This window comes from Centruroides sculpturatus, unplaced genomic scaffold (genome assembly GCF_000671375.1).
Source record: "Centruroides sculpturatus isolate CEXI.00-Female unplaced genomic scaffold, Cexi_2.0 scaffold296, whole genome shotgun sequence".
Classification (NCBI taxonomy): Eukaryota; Metazoa; Arthropoda; class Arachnida; order Scorpiones; family Buthidae; genus Centruroides; species Centruroides sculpturatus.
The window spans coordinates 311,887-339,884 of NW_019384990.1; the positions used below are offsets into that span (position 1 = coordinate 311,887).

Sequence of the window (27,998 nt, forward strand, 5' to 3'; positions counted from 1 at the left end):
GAACAGCTCCTCTCAGGTGAGACCAATACTGATATAATACTAATATACCTGTACTTTTAAATATATCCGCACGTATGCACATTTGTAATTTCTACTTTATAACTTTTTAATACTTAAAAATTTATACAGAATTTTATTTTTGGTACGTTAATTCCTCTTATTATACTAGAACTAAGGCCATTTTAAGTTTATTAGACCGATGCTACTGTATGGTTAATGAGTATTTAGAGCAATCTTATAAAATCAATTCTACAACAGGTTGATAGTCGCTAAATTTAATTCTATCGACGAAAAAAAAAATTAATAAATTTTTTTAATGTTTAAAAAGTTAAATCGAATACATTTCGTTTAAATTTTTAAAAATTTAAAGTTAAAAATAAAAAAATAAATTTGAAATCTCATCGTGGCGCCATCTGTACTACCAATCGTTAACTACTGAATTCTAATTTTAATTTGTAAAATCATTTTTAATTTTTATAATAAAAAATAATTTATAATAAATTACAAAAAATTCAATAACTTAAATTTTTACTTTATTTTTTTAAAAAAATATTCAATTTAAGAGAAAAATTAAAAAAATTTCTAACATAAAAAATCAATATTAGTTTAAAAAACTGTCCGCAGATGGCAGCAGATTGAAATCTCTTCTTAAGGCCATCATTAAGCCTAAATAGCCGTTAGTTATTTACATCTTACATAAAGTTTAACTTAATGAAATTTAAATTTTAATAAGTGTATTTGTTATTTTTTTATTTACGTAAACGAAATCAAGACTTGATAATCATCAAAATAACCTTCTTATTCACAAGGGGGGAAAAAACCAACAACAATTCCTCTTCGCTGTTGACTCGCAAAAGTTTGTTTTATCGATTGCACTTACTCATAACAGTTTTATGGATGCTTCAGATGGATCCAAGTAACATAATCATCATTTTAAGAGTTTATTTATTGCTAAAAATAGTTTTATGGTTCTATATTGCTTATGTAAGAAAATATAACAAATAAGAACTGCTCCATCTTCGCCATTTTTACCTGCAAAACCCTCTGGTTTAATCATCACACTAAGCAATTCTTTTACATACAAGTGTGGCATCTTTGCAAGTACACACCAATAAAACCTAATAACAGGCCTTCGTAATTCTTAGCCTTTCGAAGGCCTCCTATTCCTGCCTTTCAGAAGACTCAATTCCAGGGCGTAACCTAAACAAGCTGCAGCTGGGCCTCGCTTTATGATTTTATAGCTTAAGGCCTCGCATTTTTTTACACGTATTATTATTTGGTAGAGGGAAAAGGCCTGTTATGCGATTCTTACCATAATAAATTTCCACGGTTCTATCTCTCTGAAGGCTCCTGTTGTTACTTCAGCAGAATGATATGGCTCAGTACAATACTAGAAAGCCTTTTGAAAGGAAAACAATACAATAACTAGAAATCTATAAAATGCGGCATAATTCGAGAGAATATCAGCAAGGTCTTCTACTAATTCTAATCCCAGAAAGAATTAAAAGTCATCTCTGCCCCCTCTTCCCCGAGAAGGATCTAAATTACATCTTGGCAGGTGGTAATTTAATTGTGCCATTACAATAATTAAGCAATTACACCGACCTCTGTTTTTTTTTTTTAAACAAGAAAGAACAACTGAAAACTGATATTAACACTATGATTTACAGTATTATCGAGGCCATATTTTATAGTTTTTAATTAATTTTCATAAACGTAGTATGTCCGAATAATAACAACAACCTGGCTGTAAGCCTTTTAATACTTTAAGTAGTCTTTTGAAAACTCTCGAAAGACAAACAAGTGATACTCCACTCAACAAATGCTAATATACAGTAACAATTAGGTAACATCTTTCATTACTGGAATACAACAAAGCCGAGCAACTCGAAACTTCATACATCAACACATGAATACAGAGCCGCATCTTTTCTTCTTAAACAATAGTAATAAATTGAAACAGATCTCGTATGCAATTACGTCGGTGACACACATGGTTTCTGTTTTCGTCATATCGATTATCTCAACTCCCAGGTGTGTGATAGAACAGGAGACGATAATCGATTTCCGTACTGTAATTCATTCAATAGTATCGATCGGATCGAATGTAAGATCGATCCACTTGTGTAAGGATATATAGTATTTACGTATCGTTTCTTAACGGTGAAGGTGCAACAACCGAACTGTCGATACAAAATTCATTCATAACTTTTCTACATTAAAGCGATAAGGACCTTCTGTCTGCCTTGTCATCACGAAACTCAAAAAAAACGTGCACGACTTCCACGTGTTGTCACGTTAGGGTCGAAACACCATCGATTATTTTCGTTTCCCTCCCCTTTGCTTACTTATTAATTAACGTAATTAAACCCAAGAAACAATCGCCATTAAACACAATGAAAATAGTAAAATCAGGGCTTAATGGCGCCCTTTTAATTAGGAAAATCAAGAGCCATCTATACACTTCATATTCAACTTTTAAAATAAATAATGACAACAATGATTAATTGCTCTATCATCATCTTAACATCATTTATCTTTATTTAAGAAATTTATTCATGAACACATTGATTTTTTTTTATTATTTATTTATTTTCTTATTATTATTCTTTTCTCAATTTTTCCAATGGTGTCAAATAAAGTTAACAGTAGGAAGGTGGGAAGAAATATGCCCCAGTTTGGCCTCTGTAGTGATGGAGAATAGTCAATGATGATTAATAATCTTTAGAGACTGAGTTAGGGCATGTACAAAGTGACACACCCTGACAAATGTGTCCCATTGCACGCCTTAATAGAGCGGTGTGTAGTATGATATGTGCTTACCTGTAGCTATTTTTTTTAACAAAAAAGATTAAAGCACCCCACGCTTATAGTCCTGTTACTATTGATAGCTAAATGACCCTCGAAATGTCCTTTACAAATGACCTACTTGGTAATATTATATCTTCCCACATGATACATTTAATTAATTTATCTAGACTACACCATTTACTAGTTATAGTTAGAAACAGGTACCTGGGACACACCCAGTACAAATGTCAATTGAGCATGAATACATCTTCATTCTGAAGATTCAATGATAAAACATTAATTACTATTGTTTCTCTTTCATTTTGATTGAAACAATCTGTAACTTTTTTCTACAATTATCATTATGGAGCCACTGGGGGAACGAACAGGTCATTTGCCTCATTGGATTAGGCCTTATACCTTCTTAAGATTATGTTTCTGTATGCCTTAAGATGGCATACAGAAACAGAAATATGTCTCACTGGTGCAGAGGAAGGCTCATGTTAATAGAAGAAAAATGGTTCTACCATTTAAAAAAATTATATTTGAAGTAAAAGGGTGGGGCAAGTTTAAGAGGAAGACCCATAAAAAATAAAGAGAATAGAATAAATGATACATTTAAAAAAAATTGGAAGAGAAACAATTTGGAAGAATGTCATGTTTAAAAAAAATTCAGCAACGACTTGCTTAAATTTCCCGGTACAAACTTAAAATTGGGTGTGGCGCCATCTGTTATGAGATTTTATAAAAAACTTTTTATATTATTATTATAAAACTGCAAAAAATGCTTAATTTTGAGAGATAAGTTTTATAAAATATCATAAATGCTAATAACGAATAAAATCGTTATTAATTTCGACCCTACTGGAGATACACACAAATCCCATTATCTCTCTACCCTCTTGACCTTTAACCACCAAAATTTAATAGCATCAACCCCACTAATGCAAAAACCACCCTGCAAAATTTCAGAAATTTTCAACAAAAAGCACAGGAGTTATTAAGCTTCAAAGAGGGTAAACAAAATTATGCCACACTAACATTCATATATACAGAAATTACCCAGGGGTGTAAAGATACCAGCATGTTACACTAAAAGCTCCAGATTTGAGTCCAGATTTTCAGAGAGCTGATACAGATATGTTGCCTGCCTAGGAAATATGCTTCAAATATATGTATAAATAAAGAATATACAAAGAAGTGTGCTATTGATTTACTTACATCTCTATTAGGAGCAAATAATTCTCAAATTTTTTCTATGCTCATCTTTTAAGGTAAATCTTATGACATGATCTCGAGACTAAGCCCACACAAAGAATACCAGCGTAGAGAATTAGAATTTAATATTTTTTATGTAAAAAAATATATGAAAAATGAAGTTATTTATCATAATAAACTTTTAATTTAGGAAATTTTTATTTATTTTGTTGATTTTAATTCATACATTTTCTCTCTTGTGATGAAGTGACTACCTCAAGCTCCATCTCTCCTCTATTAGGTACTGTCTACAACTATAACTAGTCACTAAAGAATAGTTTTGTTTTAAAAAAATATAAAAGAAATATATTGTTCTAATGTAATATTAAATAAATAATGTCTGTGCGGCATGAAAATCCCAATGAGAATCAATGTGTATCTATCCCAAACAATTGTATGTTGGGGATGGATTGGATGGACTAATCGAAGAGGGCGATGCAACGCTTGACTGATCTGCGGAGGGAGGGTGCCTCCAGGGATGACTTTCTACGAACGACCACCTATTTAGGAGTTAGACACGTGAAGAACACTCGAAAAACTTCACGAACCCGGCCCTTTGGTCGGCGCGAACCCGAGACCAGTTACCGGCATTTGTTTGGGATGAATACCTGTTTGTTTACAATAAAAAAATCACTCAAAAAAACTGTTTACTTGTAAAAAAAATTCTTTACTGCTCCGAAAACAGATACAATTTTCTTAATGAGCAAGATTTAACAGTAGTTTATAAAAAAAAAAGAAAAACAAATCTGTACAACATAAATATTTCCCATAAAAAATAGTAGAAATAATAAGAAAGAACAACATAGTTTTCCCATTACCAAATTTCTATAATATTAAACAGAATTCTGAAGAACAATTTGACAAGATATCTTCCAGTTTGAATATTCTAAATAGTTACATATCTAGATTATATTGTAACAAGTTTCTTTGTGGTGTGGTATCTATAAAATATAAGATATATTGCCAACCAGCAGCAATTTAAAAATAAGTAATTAACAAAAATCATTTGTGTCAGAAAGCAAAATAATAATAATAATTATAATAATAATAATTAGCAAAATTATAAAAAAAAAGTTTAAAAAATATAATTTTACATATCTTTATAAAGTTATTTGACATTTGAACTATAAAAGGAATATACAGTAATCACGTAATCAAACACCGTACACGGATAAGTAGGTTTCAAACATTAAAAATTGTTGCCAAGACATATAAAGATCAAAAAATACTCCATAATCCGATAAAAAGGTTTTTAAAATTTGAATGGTATGGATATTCATGCCGAGGATTAGTTTGGCTACGATCGTCCTTACCGATAAACAGAAAACTCATTAATTCCTATACGCTACTTATCTTCGGTCAATAAATTTTAATTCAAATAACTGTGTGCTAGTTGAATGTTGTTATGTTAATGATTTATATTAATGTAAATATCCCTGTTATGTCATCCGCGGAGGTAATTATAGAGGCGAGTGTCTCTCGGCATAAATATCCAACTATTAATATGAGTTTTGATGATGCGCTAACACGAATTTTCGACGCTCGCTTATATGCAAACAGTATTTTGGGAATGGACACAGTTGAAAAATCTTAAGCCATTAAAATTAATAGCGAGAGAGAAATAAAAACAAAGAAGGGAAGAAAACAACAAAAAAAAAAAATGGTTTAAAAGACAAATACATAACACTTAAGTTGACCTTTAAATGAATTAAATGTGGCAGCATCATACAAGAGATCTATATAACTGACAAAACGTCATCGTAGGAACTTATGTTTAAATATCTGCCTTTCGTTTCTTATTCCGGGCGGAAAAAAAAAAGGATAAATTTCCTTCTTCTTCATCTATACACTCTTTTAAAATTGCAGGAAGGGAAAATAACAATAGTCACACGTAACATTTTGTACTGAAAATATACTGTTTCAAACTTCTAACAAAATGTCATCGATTTAATGGTATTTGCAAAATGGTTTCTTGCTCTCAACACCTGTATGAAATTTCAAATATATAAAATGGAAAAATCAACATTCCTCTGCATATAAATATTTTCCGCCATCCAATTCGGTTCCTTAATCATTTCAAAAGAATACTTTGCATTCCATTTTATATATACATAAAAAAATGTATTTGTACGTTTGTAAAGATATGAGCATGTCACTCATACAATGGAATGTTAATAAAATCTGTTAAGTTTTATTTAACAATACTGAAATTAAACTAAAGTTTTTTTTTACTTTAATTACAATTTTGCTAGAATTATATTCGACTTTGTAATTCAATAAAATATTTTACTGTTTTGACTTTGTGTAAAGAACTTCAGGATAAATATAGGAACCATAAAAACATTCTTGAATTATATATTAATCATTTTTTGGCTTAGCCTCAAGGTGTTTTCAAAGAAATTTAACATACTAGTAGCTGACTTAAAGCTGATTCACATGGGCAACAAAGTTATAACAAGTGTTTGATGATGAGTAGAAATGATCACCTTTATCACTAATCGGCATCATAAGAAGTGATCGATAGAGTCAATTGTTAAGCATGTAGCCTAATAAAGCAGCTTTAATGTAGCCAGATAATCGAATCAATGATGTAGTCAATTTCAAATACTACAAAACAACCCCATTGATATCTTAACTTTGTTAATAACATACAAGTTCAGCCCATAATTATGACACATTGACTAGGCATTGATAATATAACAAAGTTGATTGCCTCTTTCAACTTTAAAATTAACTATAAGATTTAAAATATATAATTTCTGTATTAATCCTGAAGTTATTTTACATTATATCATTGTAATTAATTTTACATGACATTTATAATAATGGTAAAATATTTTTTAAAATGTGCTTCAATACTATGAATTACTGATAGTGACAATGATCAAAAATTTAAATGAGATTTAATGGTATGAGAATAATGTTTTGTTCTATATATTTGGCACAGAGGTGTTTAATGTAAAATTTAACAACTATGTCAAATTTTTATGGTTAGAAAAACATTTTATATAAAAAATTAATCTCTCTAAATATTTATATGTGTGTGTATATATATATATTTATGTATATATATCTTTTTATAAAAATAATTACGAAAGAAGTGTTGAAGCAATTAAACCATATTTGCAAATTCAGAGTTGTTTCGGTTGAGGTATCCACTTTTGCATTTTTAACTCTGCGATTCAAACCCGACGGGGCTGCATGGTGGGACGAAGCAAAAGGCATCCCTCGACCCACATGTTGGGCCTCTCCAACATTGCATGCCATAACGACACTTCTTCGAAGCGCGAATCCATCCAGTCGACTTCTCGACCGCACGATTTTCCTACAGATATTAAAAACAACAAACACTTTTAGTTAACTTATCACCAAATTTACATCTTTAATTATTAGCATATGAATTAATATAAATTTTTAAAAATCTATCATTTTTCACACAAAGAATTATTATATCATCATAATATTTTGATACAGAATGTTTGCAGATGCAAGTGAATTTAAATTCTTCTTTTAATTTGCATACGAAATGAAACATATAAAATATTCTAGCTCTTTTGTTTAAATTTTCTAAGAAAATTCCAATTTTAGACTTTATAGAATTCAACAGATGATAATTCAAATCTCATTTTACATTATTTCTGTTCCAAATCTTACTAAAATTAATATATGAAAGCATTTATATCACTTATTAGTATGCTTAATTATTTTTAAATGATGCAATGATGCATTAGCAGTGAAAATTGTAACTTATTCGTAAGTAAAGCATATGAATCGTTCTTATTAATCTAATTTATATTGTACTAAAACCAAATTTGTGAGAAATTAAAAATATATACTGTATTTCCTGTGTCTTCCACATTGGAAAAACTGGTTATATCTGTGTTGCATCTTTTATTACATGCATATATTTGTGTTCATATAATTGCTAGGTGAAATTCATAGTTTTCTTTTATGACTTTTATTGTTTTGTAGGTTATAAATGTTGGTTTGTCACCCCAAAAAGAACACTGATCAAATAAACAAATTAAACAATGCAAAAATTAGGAAAACAAATCATTATCTTGCCTAAAAATCATCTATTCATTCTTCAAAGAATAGCATTCAAAAGAAGAGAAAACAAACCAAAATATAAAGCAGAATCTTGTAAAAAAAAATGTACAGGAATGCTACTATTTGATATGCATTAAGTCCACAAAGATTGCATATTAAATTCACATATTTATCGTCATTAAATTCCTTTGTCTTACATTTTATGTCCGCTTATTACACTTTTAAATTTATTATTTAAAATATGTGTGTGACAATCAACCCCGATTTTTCAGGCAACCAACCTTGAGGCAAGGCAGGTTGTCACACCTTGACAACTGTCGTAAAACAATAAAAGTAAAATGTTTGTGGTTTGTATAGAAAAGCAGTATTTTTACACAAGGTATGATACTTAATTGTAATGTAAAACATTTTGAATATCTTTCATAAATTGATTAATTTGTTAAAATTATAGATCACAGATTAATTAAAATAGTGCGACTGTTTTATTCCAATTATTTTCATAGATTCTGACAAGTCAAACAATGACTTATCAGAATGGCTACAATAGCATGTTTCCATTTCATTCTATTTTGTATTTGTTTCAACACAACATTTCATTTTATATTGTCAAAATAAAGACAAGCTTTACTTACTGCATCATACAGTAAAAGTTAATGAAGAATTTTGTATAAGAAAATAAAAAATAAATATAAGTTTCTCCAATAAGTATGTTAGGAAGTGGCTTACAGAATTGAGATTTGATCTGCTAATTTTGATAAAACTACTATTTTATATTAATTGTAATGAGAAATACAAAAATGTAATAAAAAACACTTCCATCAAAGCTGAAACTAATTTAGAGTGAACAACACTTTAAGTACTTTTCCCAGCAACACTATTTTATTCAAGCAAATGTTTGACCCTTTTTATAAGCTTGTATCAGATTTAATGTTTAAACTGAAAGATTTCAATTGAAACTTCTAATTATCATTCATACAGTGTTTTTTTTAAAACATTTGAAATGATTTTGAATGTGAACAACTAAGTATTTTAACTGGATATTAAACATAATATATACATAAAAAATATTACAAAATTCAATGCAGAGATAAACACATTGTAAAATGAATCCAATATAATGAAATAAACGACAGTAATACCCTGAATGCGATAGGTGGGACTGAGCGATAACCATGTAAGTCAAATTCGCGTAAGTCAGGGTATAATTTTGTAATTTGTGTAAAATCCATGTCGCATGTATGTAAGCTAATAAATGTTTTCGTTAATCTTATCTCGTCTTTTGATTCATTCACGATTACAAGAAATGACCACATAGAGTCTCTCAAGTCTCTGTAAATATAACAAACACAGAAATAAATAACACAAACAGAAAAAAATTGTAGCCATGTGTCGATTCCGTGCAACACGTCTGAACATATAAGCTAAACAATAGGGGGGAGTGAGTAATCAAGAGTTGCATGGCGCTCAAACAAAAGACGAATTGACAAGATTCGAAAATCGCGTAACTTCAGGTTCGTGTAAGTTGGGGTAGCGTAAGTCGGTCGAAGTATATTTGTAATTTTACTGTACAGTAAAATTACAAATAATAAGAATAAACTACATATAAATTACATATAATAAGAATAAAACAAAAAAAATGGCAAAGAAGGTAAAAATATAAAATAAAGTGAAAAGAAGGGTTAATATAACTTGTTGTAGGTCAGATTTATTTGATATTTATTACAATAGAGTATATGTCATTTGATCGCCATATGAGGTTATCCACCAGTGATTGCCAGGCTTTTGATAACGTTTCCTTTTCTTAATTATTTATACAATGACTTGCTCTCAAAGTAAGGAATATTTCATGTACTTCTAATGCTCTCAGCTTATGGGTTTGAAAAATTCTTTTTATCAGTTTTACTTGGTCCCAGCATGCCAACATCCCAGGCTTTGCTTGCTATTTGGGCCAGTGCCGTAGTGTGTTTATTTTTACTAATATCATATTTATGTTCTTTTATTCTTTGCATTGACGATCTGTTTGTCACATCTACACATGTCAGTTTTCAAATAAATCTATCATCCTGCACTGGGATTGTGTATACTCTTTGAGCTAAACTGTTTTGATATTGTCTTTGCCATTTGTTAGTAGCCTGAAGAAGCTGAGAATGTGTTTATAAGTTATTTTTATTTTTGTGTGTCTGACAGCATTTTTAGAAAATGCTATAAGAATAATAATTAGAACTTTCAGTTCAATCTTCTAGTTTGCCAGTGATAACATCACTGCCATGTTAGCAGCAAGTGATCATCATGGATGATCCCCCAAACAATATTATTGACTCGCTAGCATTGACTCAATTCTTAGTCATGCTCGGACAGAAAACAAACAGGTTATACATCAGTTCTAACTATTCCAAATATATACACATTTATGAATCAAAACATAGTTTATAGTTAAGTTTTCTAACAATCTTTAACACTATCCAAAATAATTAAATGCAAAATGTGACTGTACCTGCTCCAAGACTCAATCTCACTCCTCCCAAAAAGTCGTTGCTAGTAATTTTGTCATAATCCCATAAGGTCAGTTCCAAACACCTCTCTTTTAAGTCATCTAATGTGACATCTTCGTATACAAAGGTATGATACCACTTTGGATTTGATGTCTTCTTTACAACAGGAGTTTTCTGCTTACTAGCTTTACTCTTGTCAGGCAAGAGATAACTAAAATATAAAGAAAACAACATTTCATTTTATATATAAATAATATATATTGGTTTATTATACAATATGTAGATATAATAATAAACATAAAATGTTTAGATCAAATCAATATAAATTACTTTTATAAAAAGTTAAGGAAATTTTACTAAGTCTTAAAATTAAATTTTCGGTTGTTAAGTGTTTATTGTTAAATTTCATATTTATTTGACTTATTATTATTAACTCTTTCCATCCTGTGGACATTAAGATAGCCTTTTTTCCATATCCAACATGGATTTGAATGGGGGATAGATAGCTGGGTGATGAGGATAGACCACACATGAAAAATTCCTTGAGATTTGCTTGCTTGCTTCCTACATTCACTATAGCATATCCATTGTAACTCCTTCCACAGCAGCCACAATCATACAGCTCCTTCAAATTACTTATGATGATGTGTACTTATACATAATGGTAAGTCATTTCAACTTTGCAAACTGTAGAACACAAAACACATTCTTCACTGTGAAGTTACCATTTTTGTTTATGGCACATCCAAAGGTAGTAAATAACAAGATCTTTTAATGAAGACGGTAGATAAAACTTGGACAGTTACTCTATCAATTGGTGTATTATTATTAATTGATTAATTACAGTATTTTAAAATGGTACATTCATTTTGGAAGACCCTTTCTATGAATCAATTTGGAAGTTCATAACTGGTTATCCTTTATCCAAGTTATCATTTGATATAATCATTGAATCATTGTACATTTATGTGTAACTGACAAACATTGTAAGTTACACATAGATAAAAGACTTTTTAAGACTCTTTCTGTGCTACAAGTACCAAAACAATTATTTTTTTTTCACAGCAGTTCTGGTAGACTGACAATGCAAGCACCTTAATAGTGAGTCCAACGTATGCAGATGAAACCACTCACCAAAATTTTAAGGTTCAAATCTAAATTTAAACTTACATCCCAGAGCAGCAGGCAGATACTTTTGTCATTTCAACCATAAAACAAAAGATTTGAAAGGTACAATATAGATATACATCCAGGAATAATTAGCTAAATATATAATTTTAATATATGGTAATTCAAAGGGTGTGGGAAATCATCTTTTTTCTCATCTCCTTTCTATAAAATGGTACTGCAAGTTAAATTATATCAGGTTACTACACCTTTGTTATATTCAAAGTTTGTATTAATAGTAGCAGACTATTATTATTTATAATAAAAAGATAAAAAGGAAATTGTGCATTTGTTTAACAATAGAAGAGATAAAACAAAAATATATTTATAGAATTTCAAGAAAAAATTTAATAGGAGTTTAGTGTTAAAAAAAAAAAAACGTTTAGGAGATACTAAAATACCTGTTTCTAATGCATTAATTAATCTATTTCTAATTCTAGGTTTCTCTTCTTTTTTTCAGAAAAAAGATCTAGAATTAGAAAGGAAGTCTAAAAGAAAGAAGGTCTTTGTAAAACTAATTATTTTTGATTACAGTTCTACAAAGATGAAACTTGCAAAGATCTCATATTGCCACAGAATCAACAGAACACAAAAACTTCCTTTTGTAAATGAGCAATTATTTATTATAACATTGTCACGATGCCAAGCTGCAATATTTAATCATATTTTTAATTTATATAATTTAAAATATATGGTCTCCACCTCAAATTAGCAGTGGCTTGCCCTTGTACATCATACTTTTTATTTAACAACAGAGTCATGGGTGGTCATCTATCTAACATCTTTTGGGGAAAATTTATGAATTAATATAATGTGACTTCCAGTTTGTATCAGAAGTTCATATATAGTTAATAGGGGCCTCGTGCCTCTAAAGTTTCCGTATCTGGTCTTGTCTTTTATATATCTAACTCCATTCTTGAAATTAAGGAAAGATAAACAGACGAACAAATGACAGTGGAAATTAATAAGCCTACAGTTTTTCAAATTGCAGCCAAAAAACCTTCTTAATAATCAGTGGCATAACTAAGATTTTGCTCTAAAGGGTGATCTGGAGAAAGTACCATAAGTGTACCATAAAGCTCTCTGGAGAATCCAATACACACATCACCACCAAAGAGGACCGATGAAACCTCTTATGATTTCCTATCCAACACAATCAATACTTCTTCCATTCTCCTAATAGGAACCATTAGCAAGAATTGTTTGAGAAATAGGACATAGTGTGAATGTCTTTACCATAGATCGAAACTACAGCTAAATTCAAAGTTTTCTATATCATACTGTATATTGAATCCATCACTAAGTGAATGAAAATGTAACTCTATAAACTGTCATATAATTCATATAACACTATAAAAATTATATACATTCTCTATTTGAAAAAATGTTTTTGTAATATATCATCTAGTTTTTATGTAGATAAAATATCTTTACATATAAATATTTATAGATTACTGTAAAATATTTAGAAAGAAAATATGTAGTATCTAGAACTTAAAATGATTTAGGCAACTTTAGTAATATTCAAATCCAAAATCTGAATATCCATCTTAAGAATTGTTACTTTGATTATTACTAATAAATTTCCATTTAAATAACACACTCTAACTCCATTTATATGTTTCTGAGTTGTACATTTTTTGCAATAGATTTCCCACTCATATGTAACTATTTTTGATATTCTAAAGCACTATTTTCTCACTTATTCACTTTGAAATGGAAAAATTTAAAGCAATTATTAAAATAAGCAGAAAAGCAAATTATTATTAACTTTGGGTTAGTCCACTGATAACAAATTGCTGATAAATACAAAAAACAAAGTGAATAATACATGTGACACTGTTTCTGGCAAATTTTCCTGTTTAGTAAATCGCTCCGTCAGTCCCATACATTAAAAATTTTTGCTTTCCACATTTCGTAGTATGAATCAATTTCACTAAGCAAATATAAATTGTTTTCTGATTTGTCAGTGTAAGCTAACTGTTAGAATGATTCTTCATTCTTTTGTGTGACTGAGTTTTCAGCAGAAAGAGACAACTGATGTGATAATTCCATTGAAAAAACAAGAAACAAAACTTGACCACTTTTTAAAAGTACTTTGCTTGTTCACTTATTCAAAAATTTTTGACAATTCATCAATTCCTGGTTGCAGCTGTTTCTACTTTTATTTTCCTTTACTGTGTAGAATATCCATTCTAGTTTTACCTGCACTTTTATCTTATATATAGATATTTTACATATAGATATAGATAAAACTTGATCACCTGCTCTATGCATATATTTATATACCTGCAGAGCTAGTAGTGATCGAGCAGAACTGAATTGTTAGTCGATAAAGATGAGAGAGGCCAAAGTTTGATTTTTTTTAGCAAAAGGGTACCATGTGAAGTTCCAGTCTTATCATGAAATGATTTTGAAATGATCCACAAGCAGTGAAGCTGGGTGATAGTGGCAGTGTGCCCATCAGTGCTAGAATTTAGTGGTGATTTCTGACAGGTATACCCAATCTCTGGCTCTCACTGTATGCAAATTGGGCCACAGCCTGTAGATGAATGGATAGATATAAGAAGGCTGTGCAGCCCATAGTGTATACTAGGACATCACATGATAGAAATAAGGCAGAGCTGCAAAGAAAAAGTGATCATTGCACTTGATTTAAAACATAACAGAATTAATTTTATTGTGTTTTAAATTGACAATATTTTCATGAACATTGTACATTCTAACTGTAATATAAATAAAAATAATATACAAGTAATTTCCTAAATGAAAATTACATCGAGGTAAGTAAAATTTTTATTGGAGAATTAAGCATTGTATGGTTTTAGGAGTTTCTAACTGGTTTACTGACCACGGTGTTGTTTTAGAGTTATGTATGTTAACAATAGAATAAAAATTGCAGTAGGGAACGTGTATCAGGTATGTCTAAAATTAAAAGTTTTTATAAAGTGATATTTTGCTAATATTATGTATTGACAGGGCCGCCGTAAGCGGGCGTGCAAGGCGTGCACCGCACGCGGGCGGCACGTCCAGGGGGGCGGCAAAGAGCCTTTCTGGCAAGCTCAGCATAGGTAGTCGTAGTTAAACAGGGTGCGGCATAATCGGTATTGCACACGGGAGTTCAAACAGCTAGCGGCGCCCCTGTGTATTGATAAATATTGTTAGCCAAAGATGAGGTGCACCAGCTCAAAATGCATATTGGCAATTGAAACAATTAGTTTAAAGACTGTGAAGTGAATAAGAAAATAAAGCAGATGCAAAAAAGTCCAGTGTCTAGTAGCAACACTTCACAGAGTCTCAAAAAATATATATATATTAAAAAAAATCATGTTTACCTTTTACAGAAAGGATCAGATGTACCATTTGAACGTGTTGCCATCAGATTTCTTGCTTCTTTCATAAGTACGTGAAGTGAACCTTTAGCAAAAAGTCCAGGATATTTGTACTTTTTGATATTTAGATCTGCAGGAACATATTTTAAAGCAAGAAACAAATCTCCTTTGAAAGTGAAGGGTGACTCTAAAGTATCCAACTATTCATAAAATAAATATTATTTTTATTAATATAGTTAATTAAATTAATAATAAAATTAATTACAGAAAAGATTATAAGATAAAAATATATTAAATATTTCTAATAAGTAAAATGCTAGATAAAACACATAAAAAAGATCCATTTTTCATGAACTTGAGTTAAATTAGTTGGTGAGGAACAAAGCCAACATATCCAATTAAACCATCCATGAAAATTTCTACGGTGCCAGCCCATACATTAACATTTGAGGTTGCAAATTTACCGACTTAAAACTATACCAGTAATTTTTCAATTTTTACTCTGGACATGCCGAAAATTGTTAAGTTGCTAACTCATTATTGGGTCAGCAACTAAACAATCTTTAATGCTTTAAGACCAATTTAATGGCCAATAGATGTGCTCACTTTCAAATAAACGTATTCCATTTTGTCAACTAAAATATTGAAATTTGTTATTGCAATCTAAGTTTTACAAATTAAGAAACAAATTGCCAAACTCTACAGCATGGTGATGTAAAATGATACTTTTAAAATTGTAAAGAAATAATTTAAAAGATTAATGTTGTAAACTACATTTTTGATTTAAATAAAAGCATTTGATCTTCTGTCTTTAATGTATTAAAATATAAACAAGTGTGTACACAAATATTTGGCTTCAAAAAATTATTACACGTCTACATATTTTTTACCAAATTAACCAGTAAAAAATATCAAATTATAGGTATATTCATTGACGTATTTTTTGACTGATTACCAATAATATGATCCCTTTTTAACATTGGTTCCTAGAGTGAAAGACTCATATCTATATCATATTAGCTATCTGGTCATTATTATATATATATTATTCAAATATAAAATGAAAATAATTAAGTTTAAACATTTACAAGAGGTTCAGAAATACGTTTATTTTGTTTGTAATCTTTAAATCACTTTATAATTAAATTTATGAAAAATTTGAGGGTAATTTTAATGAATTTATTAAATAAATAATTTTTATTTTATTCAATGTTTTAAGCAACAGAAAATTCCATAATACAGTTTCAATATAGTTTCATAAAAGTAATCAGATCAAACTGTCTGTTGACCTTTGCTTAACTTTCAAGTTAATGATTCCTCAATGTAATAAGTATGAAATTATAATTCACAAGAATTAAGGATATAATTTTCCAAATTAATCAAATATTCTTTATATTAGCTTTACTAATTAAAATTCTTACATAAAAATTATATAATTATGGTTAAAATAAACAATGTATATATTTTGTAAATAGTCTATAATAATGAATGATGAAAAAAATGAATTTTTTACATTTTTTTTAATCAAAGAAACTAAAATTTAGAGAAATTTTTCATGTAAATGAATTCCGAAAAAAAGAATTTTAATACGACTAACAAATTTTTGTGAACTGATTCATTTTCAAATGAATATATGATTATTCAGAAGCCAGTTTGAATTGGAACGAGCCAAATATAGAAGTCAAAAACATTCTTTAGTCATTAAAGTAATTATTATTATTATTTATTCTAAAAGATATTTTAATTATCATCAATGTTTATGCATAACATTTTAAGATTAGTCATCATGATATCATCAGGAAATTGGAAAAAACTTATTGACTTTAAAATTAATTACAGAAATGAAACTTTAATTTGTTAAATGTGTTTGAGAGTAAGAAATATATCAATTATTTATAAAAATTAACGTAAAATACTACAAATTCGTGGATTTTATTGTGTTAGACTCTATATAAGTACCGTTAAATAGATCAGTTTTCTCATATTTCAAAAGCATTTTTATTTAAAGTATCAGGTTGTTGAAATTTATATCTATGCATTTTTCTTAAGTATTTACAAGTATTGTATGACTTATCTGAGGAATTACTACAAAATATATATTTTTTATTTTAGATATATTAATAATAATCTCTTAAATATAACAAATGGTCTGTTGTGACTATGCGCAATAACACAGACAAAGGGGCTGTGAACAATACATTTATTGTCCTTTCGAAATTGGTTACACGATTAATGGTGGGACAAAAGTCTAACTACTCTCGTCGTGTGACTACTAACTCTCCTTCTTGCCGTTGAGAGGTGCCTTTGTCATTGCATCCCTCACATTGATCATCTTCCAGGAATCTTCATCTATTGTTTAGCACTTTTGAAGGGTAAATCTCACCACATTCAAATCAATAAATAATTTTAATACATATGAAATTTCCTACATTTACTAATTAATTAACACTAGAACTACCAGATTGGTCATTTTGACCAGTTTTATTTATTTATTTTTTTAATTTGCTATAGTATATAACATTGGTTTTACAAATATGATATTGTTTTTGATTTTTCATGTAATAAAATAAAATTTGCTAAATTAATACACCTTTAACAACAATGGATAAAATTTAAAAAACAGAGAAGTCTACAATCCCGTTAATGCGGACAATTAAGAAGAAAGCCCAAAAATGGCCCATTGTAAATGGCATTATTTAAAATTTACCCACTGTTAGAGGTGCATTGATTAATTTAGCAAACTGCAATAACTGGAGTTCATCCTTATTATAAAATCAAAATTATATATATTTACCTACTTCTTTGCTATTGTGAAATGTATATTGTAAAGTAGACCAATAAAGTAACCAGATTGACTGACTAGTTTATCAGTTTGTTGTTGCTGTTGTAATTGCTGCTGCTGTTAGTCAAATTGAACAGTAACAGCAACGATAATTTGTCTTTATTTGGACAAGGTAAAATGTAATGAAGTATCGGTAACATTCAAAAAGTTTGGTTGGAAAATTTCTATATGTAAGTGAAAAAAGTGATGTAAAATACTATTATTTTATAACAATATATAATATGGAGTTGAAGTCTTAAATCAAAGAGCAAGAAAATTTAAGTAAAAGCATATTTAAGCCTGTCACTTTATATATTTTTAGTGTCAACACACAAATAAAATATCTTAAATTTAAAAATTCCAAGAAATGATATACATGTCAAATGATTAAATGAAAAATAACATTTTGGATATATGTAATCAATGTAAACAAAAAAGGGGATATGTGTGCTTCATCAATATAAAACACTTTACAAAAATAACACATTAAACAAACTGTCATTCAGTGTTAACAACTTTTTTATAAACATAAAAGATACATGCAAGTACTTCTAATGATGGATTATCATCTTTGTCAGGCAAAAATTTTTTGTATAATAGAATATCAAATAGAAATTTTAGCCTGACAAAGTTGTAATACATGATTGAAAGTAATTGTATGTATATTTTATGTTTATAAAAAGACATTAATGCCAAAAGACAATTTATTTAATGTGTAATTTTTGTAATTTATCATGAAGTGTATGTAAAAACTTTGTTAAAACACACTACAATACAGTGTATTATATTCAGAAACATGTAATTGAGTTTCAATTTCAAATATTTATACTTTCACAAACTGTATTATTGTTGTATTTCAACTAAAGTTAACATAAAGTTTTTCTTGAAAATGTTATTACTTATCAGTTTTATGGAATTTTTATGAGAATAGATCAAAATGACTGGTTTAAAATAGAATTCTAGGTAGAGTACAGTAGCTGGCAGTTCTAGTAATAATTAAGACTAATTACTGTGGGGATCTTCCTAATCATCTTACAAATTTTTACTCCATTTAAAAAATGAAAATTAAGTGTATTAGTATTTCAAATTCTGTTCCTCTCAAAAATAACATATAAATTTAAAAAAACCATAGGCAAATTTAAGTAAAAGCATATATGCTTTTACTTAAATTTTTCAACCAAACTTCTAGAAAGTTACAGACACTTCACTACATTTTACCTTGTCCAAAATAAAGACAAAGTATTCAAAATATACTTAGAATTTTTAACAACACTAGCTTTAAACTAAATTTCTGAACTTACAAGAATCATAAGTGTTTTACTGAATAAATTTGCATTTTGATTTAGTAGAAACTACAAGAAAAACTGATAAATATAAGATGAACTAGATAATATGAAGAATTATATCAAAATAAATGAAGAATAAACAAAAAATAAAATAAATATTTACCCTTTCTTGTAGAGGATACCATTTAAGACCAGAATTTTCAAGTAATTTTTGTCCAAGCGCTAATAAAATTTCTCCTAAGAAATCGTTGCGTCCAAACATATCGCTATGCCAAACAGAAAGCCATAGCGTACGTTGTTCCAATTCATTTAAAGTTACAGGAAACTAAAAATATTTAAATAATAGAATTATAGAAAACTGATATTTAATAATGGCAAAATAAAATATATAATATTTTTAAGATTTTGAATTGATTTATAAAATATTTTTATAGTGTCCATTTAATGTACTGTCTGGTTATTGATTGTTTATGGTGTGAATTCATGGTCTAATACATGCTGGGTCTTTAAAGCTCAACTCTAAGAGAGATTCAAAGAGCAATCACTCTAACTGCTCATTTTAAAAGAGGAATCTTTTAAAATAAGTACTTAAGATATGTATAACTATGGCATTAAATTAATGTTAAAAAGTCTTTTCCACATTAAATTATGTTACTTTATTTACAGAGTATTACAGAATCATTTTGCCAAATTTCACAAGCTTATAGAGGGTTAATACTCATTAGATAAAATGGATGTGTTAGATTAAAAAAAAATAAAAGTAAAAGATGTAATTATTAGGAAGGGCAGAATATAATTCTAAATTATACAATATTGTAGAGGTGGCTGAACCTTATCACAATAAGAATTATATACCACATATCAGAAATATGTGATAGCTGCTGCATCCTCTATTGGAATTTTATATATAACCTATGTACTTTATATATATATAAAGCAATAACACCAAAGTCAGACTCCTACCTCTATGTTCCCCGATTTATTTTGTGAAAGAAATGCTGTGCTGCAAACTAGCATTAACTGAAGTAAATACTTCACAATTTTGTCATCAATCTGTGGAATCATTATTACTAGTTTTGTAATTTTTGCAAATAAACATATTTAAATAAATTGTAAGTAGTCGATTCCAAACCATTTAATTTTTGTTTGGGATTATTTTTAGTTCATTATGCTATTTCTTTTGGGTATTTTATATGTCCAAAATGCATATTAAAATCAATAAAAATGAAATGAAAACACAGCTACCTTAAACTCATTTGTGTCATTATGATAAGTTTGGGTTTGAGGCATATTAATAGCCAATAGAAAATTAGCATTTTATTTCATTAAGGATAGACTACTGCATCTCACCAGAGCAAAATTCTAATACTAAAACTCACCTTACTGTGACAATACTGCACTATAAGAAGGAGGTAAAGCTTGAGATCGAACAAGGTAATGCTAAAGATTGAGCGAGGTTAAAGTAAGTGTTTCAAGTTTCATTGATAATGTGTGTGTTATAACCTATATATGCATATATATATATATATTTTTGGATATGGATATATGGATTTGATAAAATATCTTTTTAGTATTTAGTATATTTTGAAATTTTGCTACTTTGTACCCTATGAACCAATGACCGGTGTGCGATGAAAAAAACTAAAGAGAAAGTTCACCACTAACGTTTTCAAACTCCCCTAAGTTCTTCTTCAGGTGTTAAAAGGAATTCTGACAAAACACAAAACATTTGGACTACAAATATTCGATGAATCATTCAAATCCAATGCTCAAGAAATATTTATCATGTACTGCATGCACATTTGTCTGGCTAGCAGATCTTGACATTTAAACATCAGTGTCAATCAGTGCCTGCCAGGTTACTAACAAAACCAACTCCTCTTTATAATTGATGCATGTGACAATAAGGCTAGATTTATAAATGTGAATGGCCTCCAACCATCTTAGGTGTTCTGTGCGGGACGAAGTGAGGATTAGCTTTGCCTGGTTAAAGGCTTCCACGATGTCTGTTGTTTACTACACCCCAGTGTTGTGTGTTATTGTTTTTGTTACTTCATTATCGTACTATTTAAAAGAATAAATAGATTATTTTGTCATTTTGTATAGTAATTATTTTGGGTTTTTGATTCATTAACAATTTTTGTTACTTCTTGCCAGTGTAAAGTCCAGGTCTGGCACTAACTGAACCCTTGTTTATGTAATGCACCATTAGAAAACTAACTAGGCTCTTGATAAAAATAGATAAGACATTACAAAATAAAATTATGCTATAATTTATCCTGCTTTTCAAAAACTTTCATTAATATTTAGGTTCATAAAAATGAATTGTATAACTATACAGGAGCCACAATAAAGGTCTAAAAGAGTTGCACACTGCTCACAAGCCACAGTTTGGCCACCATGGCAATATTATTAGAGTAACGGCTGATCTTTCACTCCAGAACAGTCTAAAATTAAATTAATTTATTTATAATAATCACATTTAAATAGTGATGGCAGCTTGATAGCCTTCCTCCTGTCAAATTTGCTTTGGTAATTATTCAGCCTTATAAACCAATAAAGAATTTGACTATTCATTTGATATTTAAAATTATGTTAATGTTGTTCGTCTGGATTTTTATAATTTTTGTTTATTTTATATATACAAAATGAAGTACAAAATATACTTAATAAAATCTAATTAAAACTGTTTTTTCATGGGTCAAGTACTGTTTAGAAAAGTCAGCTGCTTCCTCTTGTTGACCCTTGATGAGAGTAAGAGAAAAATCTTTGCCCTGAGTCTGAATTTCATTTATTTTTTCAGAATTTTCTAACAAGGACATTATACTTAATAATTCTAAGATATTTTTGGTTTGTAAATTTTGTATTTATTATAAATATTTGTATAAATATATCCTATGTTAACACAAAATGAAATAGAAACTTAAAACATGTAAACAATATTTAATGTTGTTATTAATAATTAAATTTGTATTGTTATTTATTTTATTTCAGTAATTTCAAAATTTTTGTGAAGTCTATTCAATAAAATCAATTTTAAAAAGTTAACTTACTCTCAGTATTTCATCAAAAGTAGGATTAACAGTGTGTTTCTTGACTTTAGTTTTCCTTTTTCCACTCTTGGTCCGATCAGGTAAAAGATAAACTTTAACGTATCTAAAATAATAAATAAAAGTATTTTTTAAAAAATTTGATCAATGTTAATATAATAAATAAACTCAATAGAAATATATACACATAATAATATTTAAATTAAAATAATTTATTCAGAAAAACAATGGTTTCACAATGCCAAATATGCAAAACCAGTTGTTATCATTACAAATTTTCTTTCTCTTGCTTGAATTTTTAAAATAATTAATTACTTTTAAACAATACATATTTGAAAATCATTTGCTTAAGTCCATTAAGAAGGCATTTAAAATTCAATAAGATTTTAATTAAAAAGCTTTCAGAATCAAAACTCTAGTTAAGAACTAAACCAACTTGTGATTTAATGTTTTGGCTTATTTGTCCAAAAAACCCTTTTAAGTGGTTATCAAAGTGAATTATGAATGGTTATCAGACAAATATTGCTAGTTTTTAGCTTCGTATTAACAAACACATTGTAAACAAATTTTAAAATTTAACATTATGTTCCTTTCCATTTCATTCAATCCTGACAAAAGTTAAATAGACTTAACTGAAAGAACTTGAGTGAAAATTAAGGTTGTTTGTACCTTGAAAAGTTATTTAATAATACCCATTTTACCAACCTGTTGTTTTTTTGTGTAACTAAAACAGGTTGTTGAATATTTTAAAATTTTGGTTAAACAGAATATACCCATTGAAGATATTAGAAAAAAATTATCTAAATTTTTTCCAATCAGAAACTGCGTCATTATGTGTTTATTGTTGTTTAAGCACTATAAAGTTCAATTAATTACACTTTATAGTGCTTAAACAACAAAAATAAAAAAAAGTTATCTAAATTTATCACACATTTTCTCCATAAGATGTGTTCAATAAACAGGAATGCTCATTTACTGCACACTGGCAATAGTCCTTTAGAGATTCAACTTTACGTCAAACCTGTGAATCACATGCAGGATTTTGTGAGATGATAAGCATAGAATACAATTATCTTTTAAAAGCTGGAATATATTTGGATAAAACCTTCTGTGCATTTTCAGCACTAACTTTACATACAGAACAAATGTTTTCAGCCTAATTTACAGGCTTGCTTCAGGCTAGAAGCTGTTCCAAAGATGAAAAAACATATTTTTATCTATGGAATAACTTCTATTGTTGAAACATACAAAAGGTGTTTGTATGATTTTCTAAGCATGGAGAAATGAAAATCTTCTCTTACAAAACTACAAAATTGTATAAGCAGATTCTATTAGAGTGGTAGAGTATAGAGTAGGAGTAGTAAATCTTTTTATCATAAAAGAAATATCACACTCCAGAGAGACCATACATTATATTGAGAGTTTCATCTTCATACACATTCAGTGTACATACAAACAACTTATATGTATGTCTTAATTGAAAAATTCAACTGCAAAATATTTAACAGGTTTTTAAATTTAATTTAGCGTCCTTTCTCATACAGAAGCAAAAGAATGTTGTGTAAACAGAAAAAAAATTGTTATGATATAGTAGAAAATATTAGAAGAGTTAGTTATAATAGAATAATAATATCCATCATATTAAAAAATCAGTAGGCTTACAGTAGTAGAAACAGGAATAACTAGTCTTACACAAGCAAAATAACTCAAAACTTTAATACTTCTGAGTTTGCATTTTAACCCGTTTTCTTAAGTTCGGAAAATCCAAGCTTTCTATTGTTTGTTAAACCAGAATTTTAACATTAAAAACATAGAATGATAAATTTTGCATTAAATATTTCCATATTTATTATTTAAGTTGATCCAATATATATATATATTTTTTGACTCTGTGTTCTGTGGATAATGAGAGGGTATTTTTAGGTCCATTGTGGATTTGAACAGATGGGGCCCACTGCATCCGAGACAGACCATCTTCAAAGAAATTCCTGAGATTTGATTATCCAGATTCAATTCCAGATCACCCCCTATAATGCTAGGCTGATGCCTTAAATGCCTCAGCCATCTGGTCTGCTTGAAATTAATATTTTCATAGTGTAGTTTAAAAAAAAGAAATGGATGACAGGTTAATATATTCTACCTCTAAAATAATGCAGATTGCATTGGATAATAAGTCATTTGATAATTTACTAAATGTAGAATTTTGGTATTTAAAAGTGTTTTTCCAGATAAAATATTACATTTCTAAATACTAGTTATAGAAATAACACTGTTTTTCAGTGTAAATTTTACCATATTAAATACTAATAAATCAAATTTTAACAGATATTTAAAAAATAAAAAGTTATTTAAATAAAAATTAATGATATAACTTATAAAAATGTAGTAAGACCAGTCTGAATATAGTAGCAAGAGTTAAAAATTGAAAAAAGAAATTTCTTAAATTCCTAGATTTAAAAAAAAAACTTAAAATATCTTGCATATTATTGCCACTTTTACTATAAAAATTACACATAAAAATTATTTATACATATGTACAAACATGCGTGCAAAAAAATGGGTCACTCTATGTAGATTTTGATCTAATTAATGTATATGTAATTAATAAAATCAATGAAAAATTAATTAATTAAATACAGTTAACAATTTAAAAAATGCAAAAACCTTGATAAGTAAAACAAAAAACCTTGTATTTAATACTACTTTTAGCACGCAATGAATTTAAACTTAGAAAATATATTTCATTGAATATGTGGAATAACAACTATGTAGATTTTATTTGAAATTTACTTACATCCTTTTCTTGTTTATATTTTTTAATTGGATTCTAGAAACTCAATTATCATAGCTATTAATGAACTGTACAAGTAAAATCTGGCTAGCGTATTTTATTATTCTTTGAAACATTTTAATTTATTATTTCAGTTATATAAAGTTAAACAGGATAACTTCTAGTCTTGTTACTCTTGACTTTTTCAAGGACAATTTTAATATTTATGCAGTTTAATACACACATATAATAAAAATTTAATACACACAAAACAGCATTTCTCTGTTATCTATCCGTAGAACACACACAGAATTTGATATTAATTTTGTTCTATGTTTTATAATTAATTTTTTTTATCATTTATATTCATTACTCAACTTCACATATTTGGATTCAAATTATTTTTTAAAATTGTTATCAACTCCTAAATAATGTGTAATTTTAAAAAGTAGCAAGCCGATTAGTTTTTTAAGACAGATTTTTCATGCTATCACTTACGGATCAGAGCGATTTCGTTTTATGTCAACAGGAGCGAGATTACGGCATTCTTTGATGTATATTTCTAATGTTCCATTCTTCTTGTTGTATAGTAATCCAAAAAGAACTTCACCGGTGACAGTAACCGTACCATACCGACCGCCTCCAGCAGCACTATAAACACTAGACATACTCTCACTTCGAGACTGCATGATATAAAAAATAAAATTACAGTTTTTGTTATGTTAAAGTTAGAATTATATTCAAAAACAGAATTAAATATAAATTTATCTATGATATTACTTACTCCAAATGATGATAAGCTAATTTGACTACAACTAGGATAAATAAAACTTGGATCACTTTCTTCTTCCAAAAGTAATGAACTTGCTCTATCAGATCCAGATATACTCTAAGAAATAAATTCACATAATACTTATTTTTTCCATTCTATACTTTAGAATAAATAGAAAGAATAATCAAAACTTATGATTGAGTTAAAATTTCATATAAAGTTTCTTCAGTTTTTACTCAACTTATTTTGTAAGGTATCAAAACTTCATTACATATTTAATATATCAAATATACATATTAGGGGCTCTCTTCTGATCAGCTTCACCACTTCAGTTTGTTTGTTTATTTATTTATTAAGCCATGGCAATGCAACGCTTAGGTGATCTGTCTGGGGAGGTCTTTTTAAGTACAACTGGCCCTTATTTACGTGTTACAGACGAGGAAACCTCCACGTGGCCAGCCTGTCCTGGCAAGGTGCGAAACCACGACCAAACTCCCAGTGTTCAGGGAACAGAACTGCATGGCCACTGGTGAGTTTCATCACTTCAGTAGTCCAATTTTAGAGTTTTATAGCACTTTAGGTTAGGTTAGGTACAATGCTGAACACATTTTTTATATTTAAAATAATTCTTTGTAATTATATTCTGTTTGCTATAACTTCATGCATGCTTCTGCAAAAAAAACAGTCCTGGTTTTTAACAATTGTCTCCAGGACTAAATTCATAATAATTAACATATGGTCATATTTTTATAATAATATTGCCATTCTTCTACAGTGAGATACATAATGTGGAAAGAAACATTTTATAATATACAGTGACGAGACGGCTACTTTACTTCCTCATTTCATGCAAAAAGTTACAGAAAACAGACTATAGTTTTATATATTATTTACATTAATTTAATCTGTATATTAAATATTTTAGTAAAAATAATAATTGATAGTAAGAAAGAATACATTAGAATTTAAAATGATGTAGAGCAAATTAATAATAAACATCTTCCGAAATAAACCAATGACAGTTAAAATCGATTGTTCGGGTTCCATTTCGTTCGATAGGCACGAAAGATTAAAATTTGATGCCTCGCAGCACAAACTATTTTATTTTTTCAGAGATTAGGTTCTGTGGTAATGCATTCAATGTCTCACATTTGACTTTACTATTTTGTTTTTCTGTAAGAAGTCTGCTTATATTCAAACATTTCATATTGGCAAATTAGGTTAATGAAGTTTTATCATAACAGATTTCTTATAGATTCAATGTCTAAACAATAAATTATATTAAGTTTGGTTCTAAACCAAAGTTTTTTAAAATTTTTCCATTTGCAATACTCACCTGAGAAAATTTTGTGTGACAGTATACAGGTACATAAAATACATAGTTCAATTCATTTATATTTCATGTTGTATATAACAAAAGTGGGTATTAGAAAAGTTTCCAAACATTTATGTAATTATGATGATGATAATTTTAATTTTATGGTTATTTATATTTTAGAATTTTTCCTATTATGCTATAATTAACAAAATCTAACTAACGCATTCATATCCTAAAATAAAAGCATTATATAATTATACTTAATTACACTAACCTCAGCATATTCTTGGAAACATAATTGGGGCATAGAACCCATTCCATATCGGGAATCATCATTTCCGGATGGAGTTCTACTTCTTCCCCCAAGTCTTCCTCTTGGCGAAATTCGATAAGAGGGGCTATTTTCATCTGTTAAAACATTAATTTAATTTAATTTAATTAATATTTATAATTATCTTCTATATTTGTTTTAGTTTCACTTGACTACTTGAAACAATTTGCACAATTACTAAGATCATATATAAATAGAATTAAGAATTGTAATTAATTTAAGAAAACAAATTACATAAATATATAACAATATTTTCATAAACATTATTATTAATTACATGAAGTGTAGAGTAAAGTTTTAAGTAGGAACTCTGTTTTATTAATATGCATACAATACAATACTACATGTCATCCTACTTAAATTTATTGTTACTAAGATAACTTTATCTTCAGAATATGTAAATTATATGTAAAGCATTACGTAATCCATAAATTTAATTGTATGTTTAATTATTTTATTTGTATTTTAAGCAGGAAAAAAAGCATCAATTTTATGCTACATAATTTTATAAATATATAGAAAAATTAATTATTTTTCCATAAAAATTGATAAAACTTGGCAT

General features: G+C 28.3%; 1 protein-coding gene across 9 annotated transcripts in view; it reads right to left on the reverse strand.

The window, feature by feature from the left end:
* Positions 1-4,693: 4,693 nt before the first annotated feature.
* LOC111632985 overlaps positions 4,694-27,998 on the reverse strand; it is a 67,178-nt gene continuing 43,873 nt past the window's right edge. For all 9 annotated transcript variants that reach the window (XM_023377506.1, XM_023377502.1, XM_023377504.1 and 6 more), the window contains 8 exons: positions 27,380-27,513; positions 25,800-25,904; positions 25,514-25,698; positions 22,249-22,351; positions 19,359-19,520; positions 15,092-15,288; positions 10,592-10,800; positions 4,694-7,372 (listed from right to left, as the gene is read on the reverse strand). In XM_023377506.1, the coding sequence (XP_023233274.1) occupies positions 7,230-7,372; positions 10,592-10,800; positions 15,092-15,288; positions 19,359-19,520; positions 22,249-22,351; positions 25,514-25,698; positions 25,800-25,904; positions 27,380-27,513 (1,238 nt within the window). In that variant the 3' untranslated portion in view covers positions 4,694-7,229. The remainder of the gene's footprint in view (positions 7,373-10,591; positions 10,801-15,091; positions 15,289-19,358; positions 19,521-22,248; positions 22,352-25,513; positions 25,699-25,799; positions 25,905-27,379; positions 27,514-27,998) is intronic.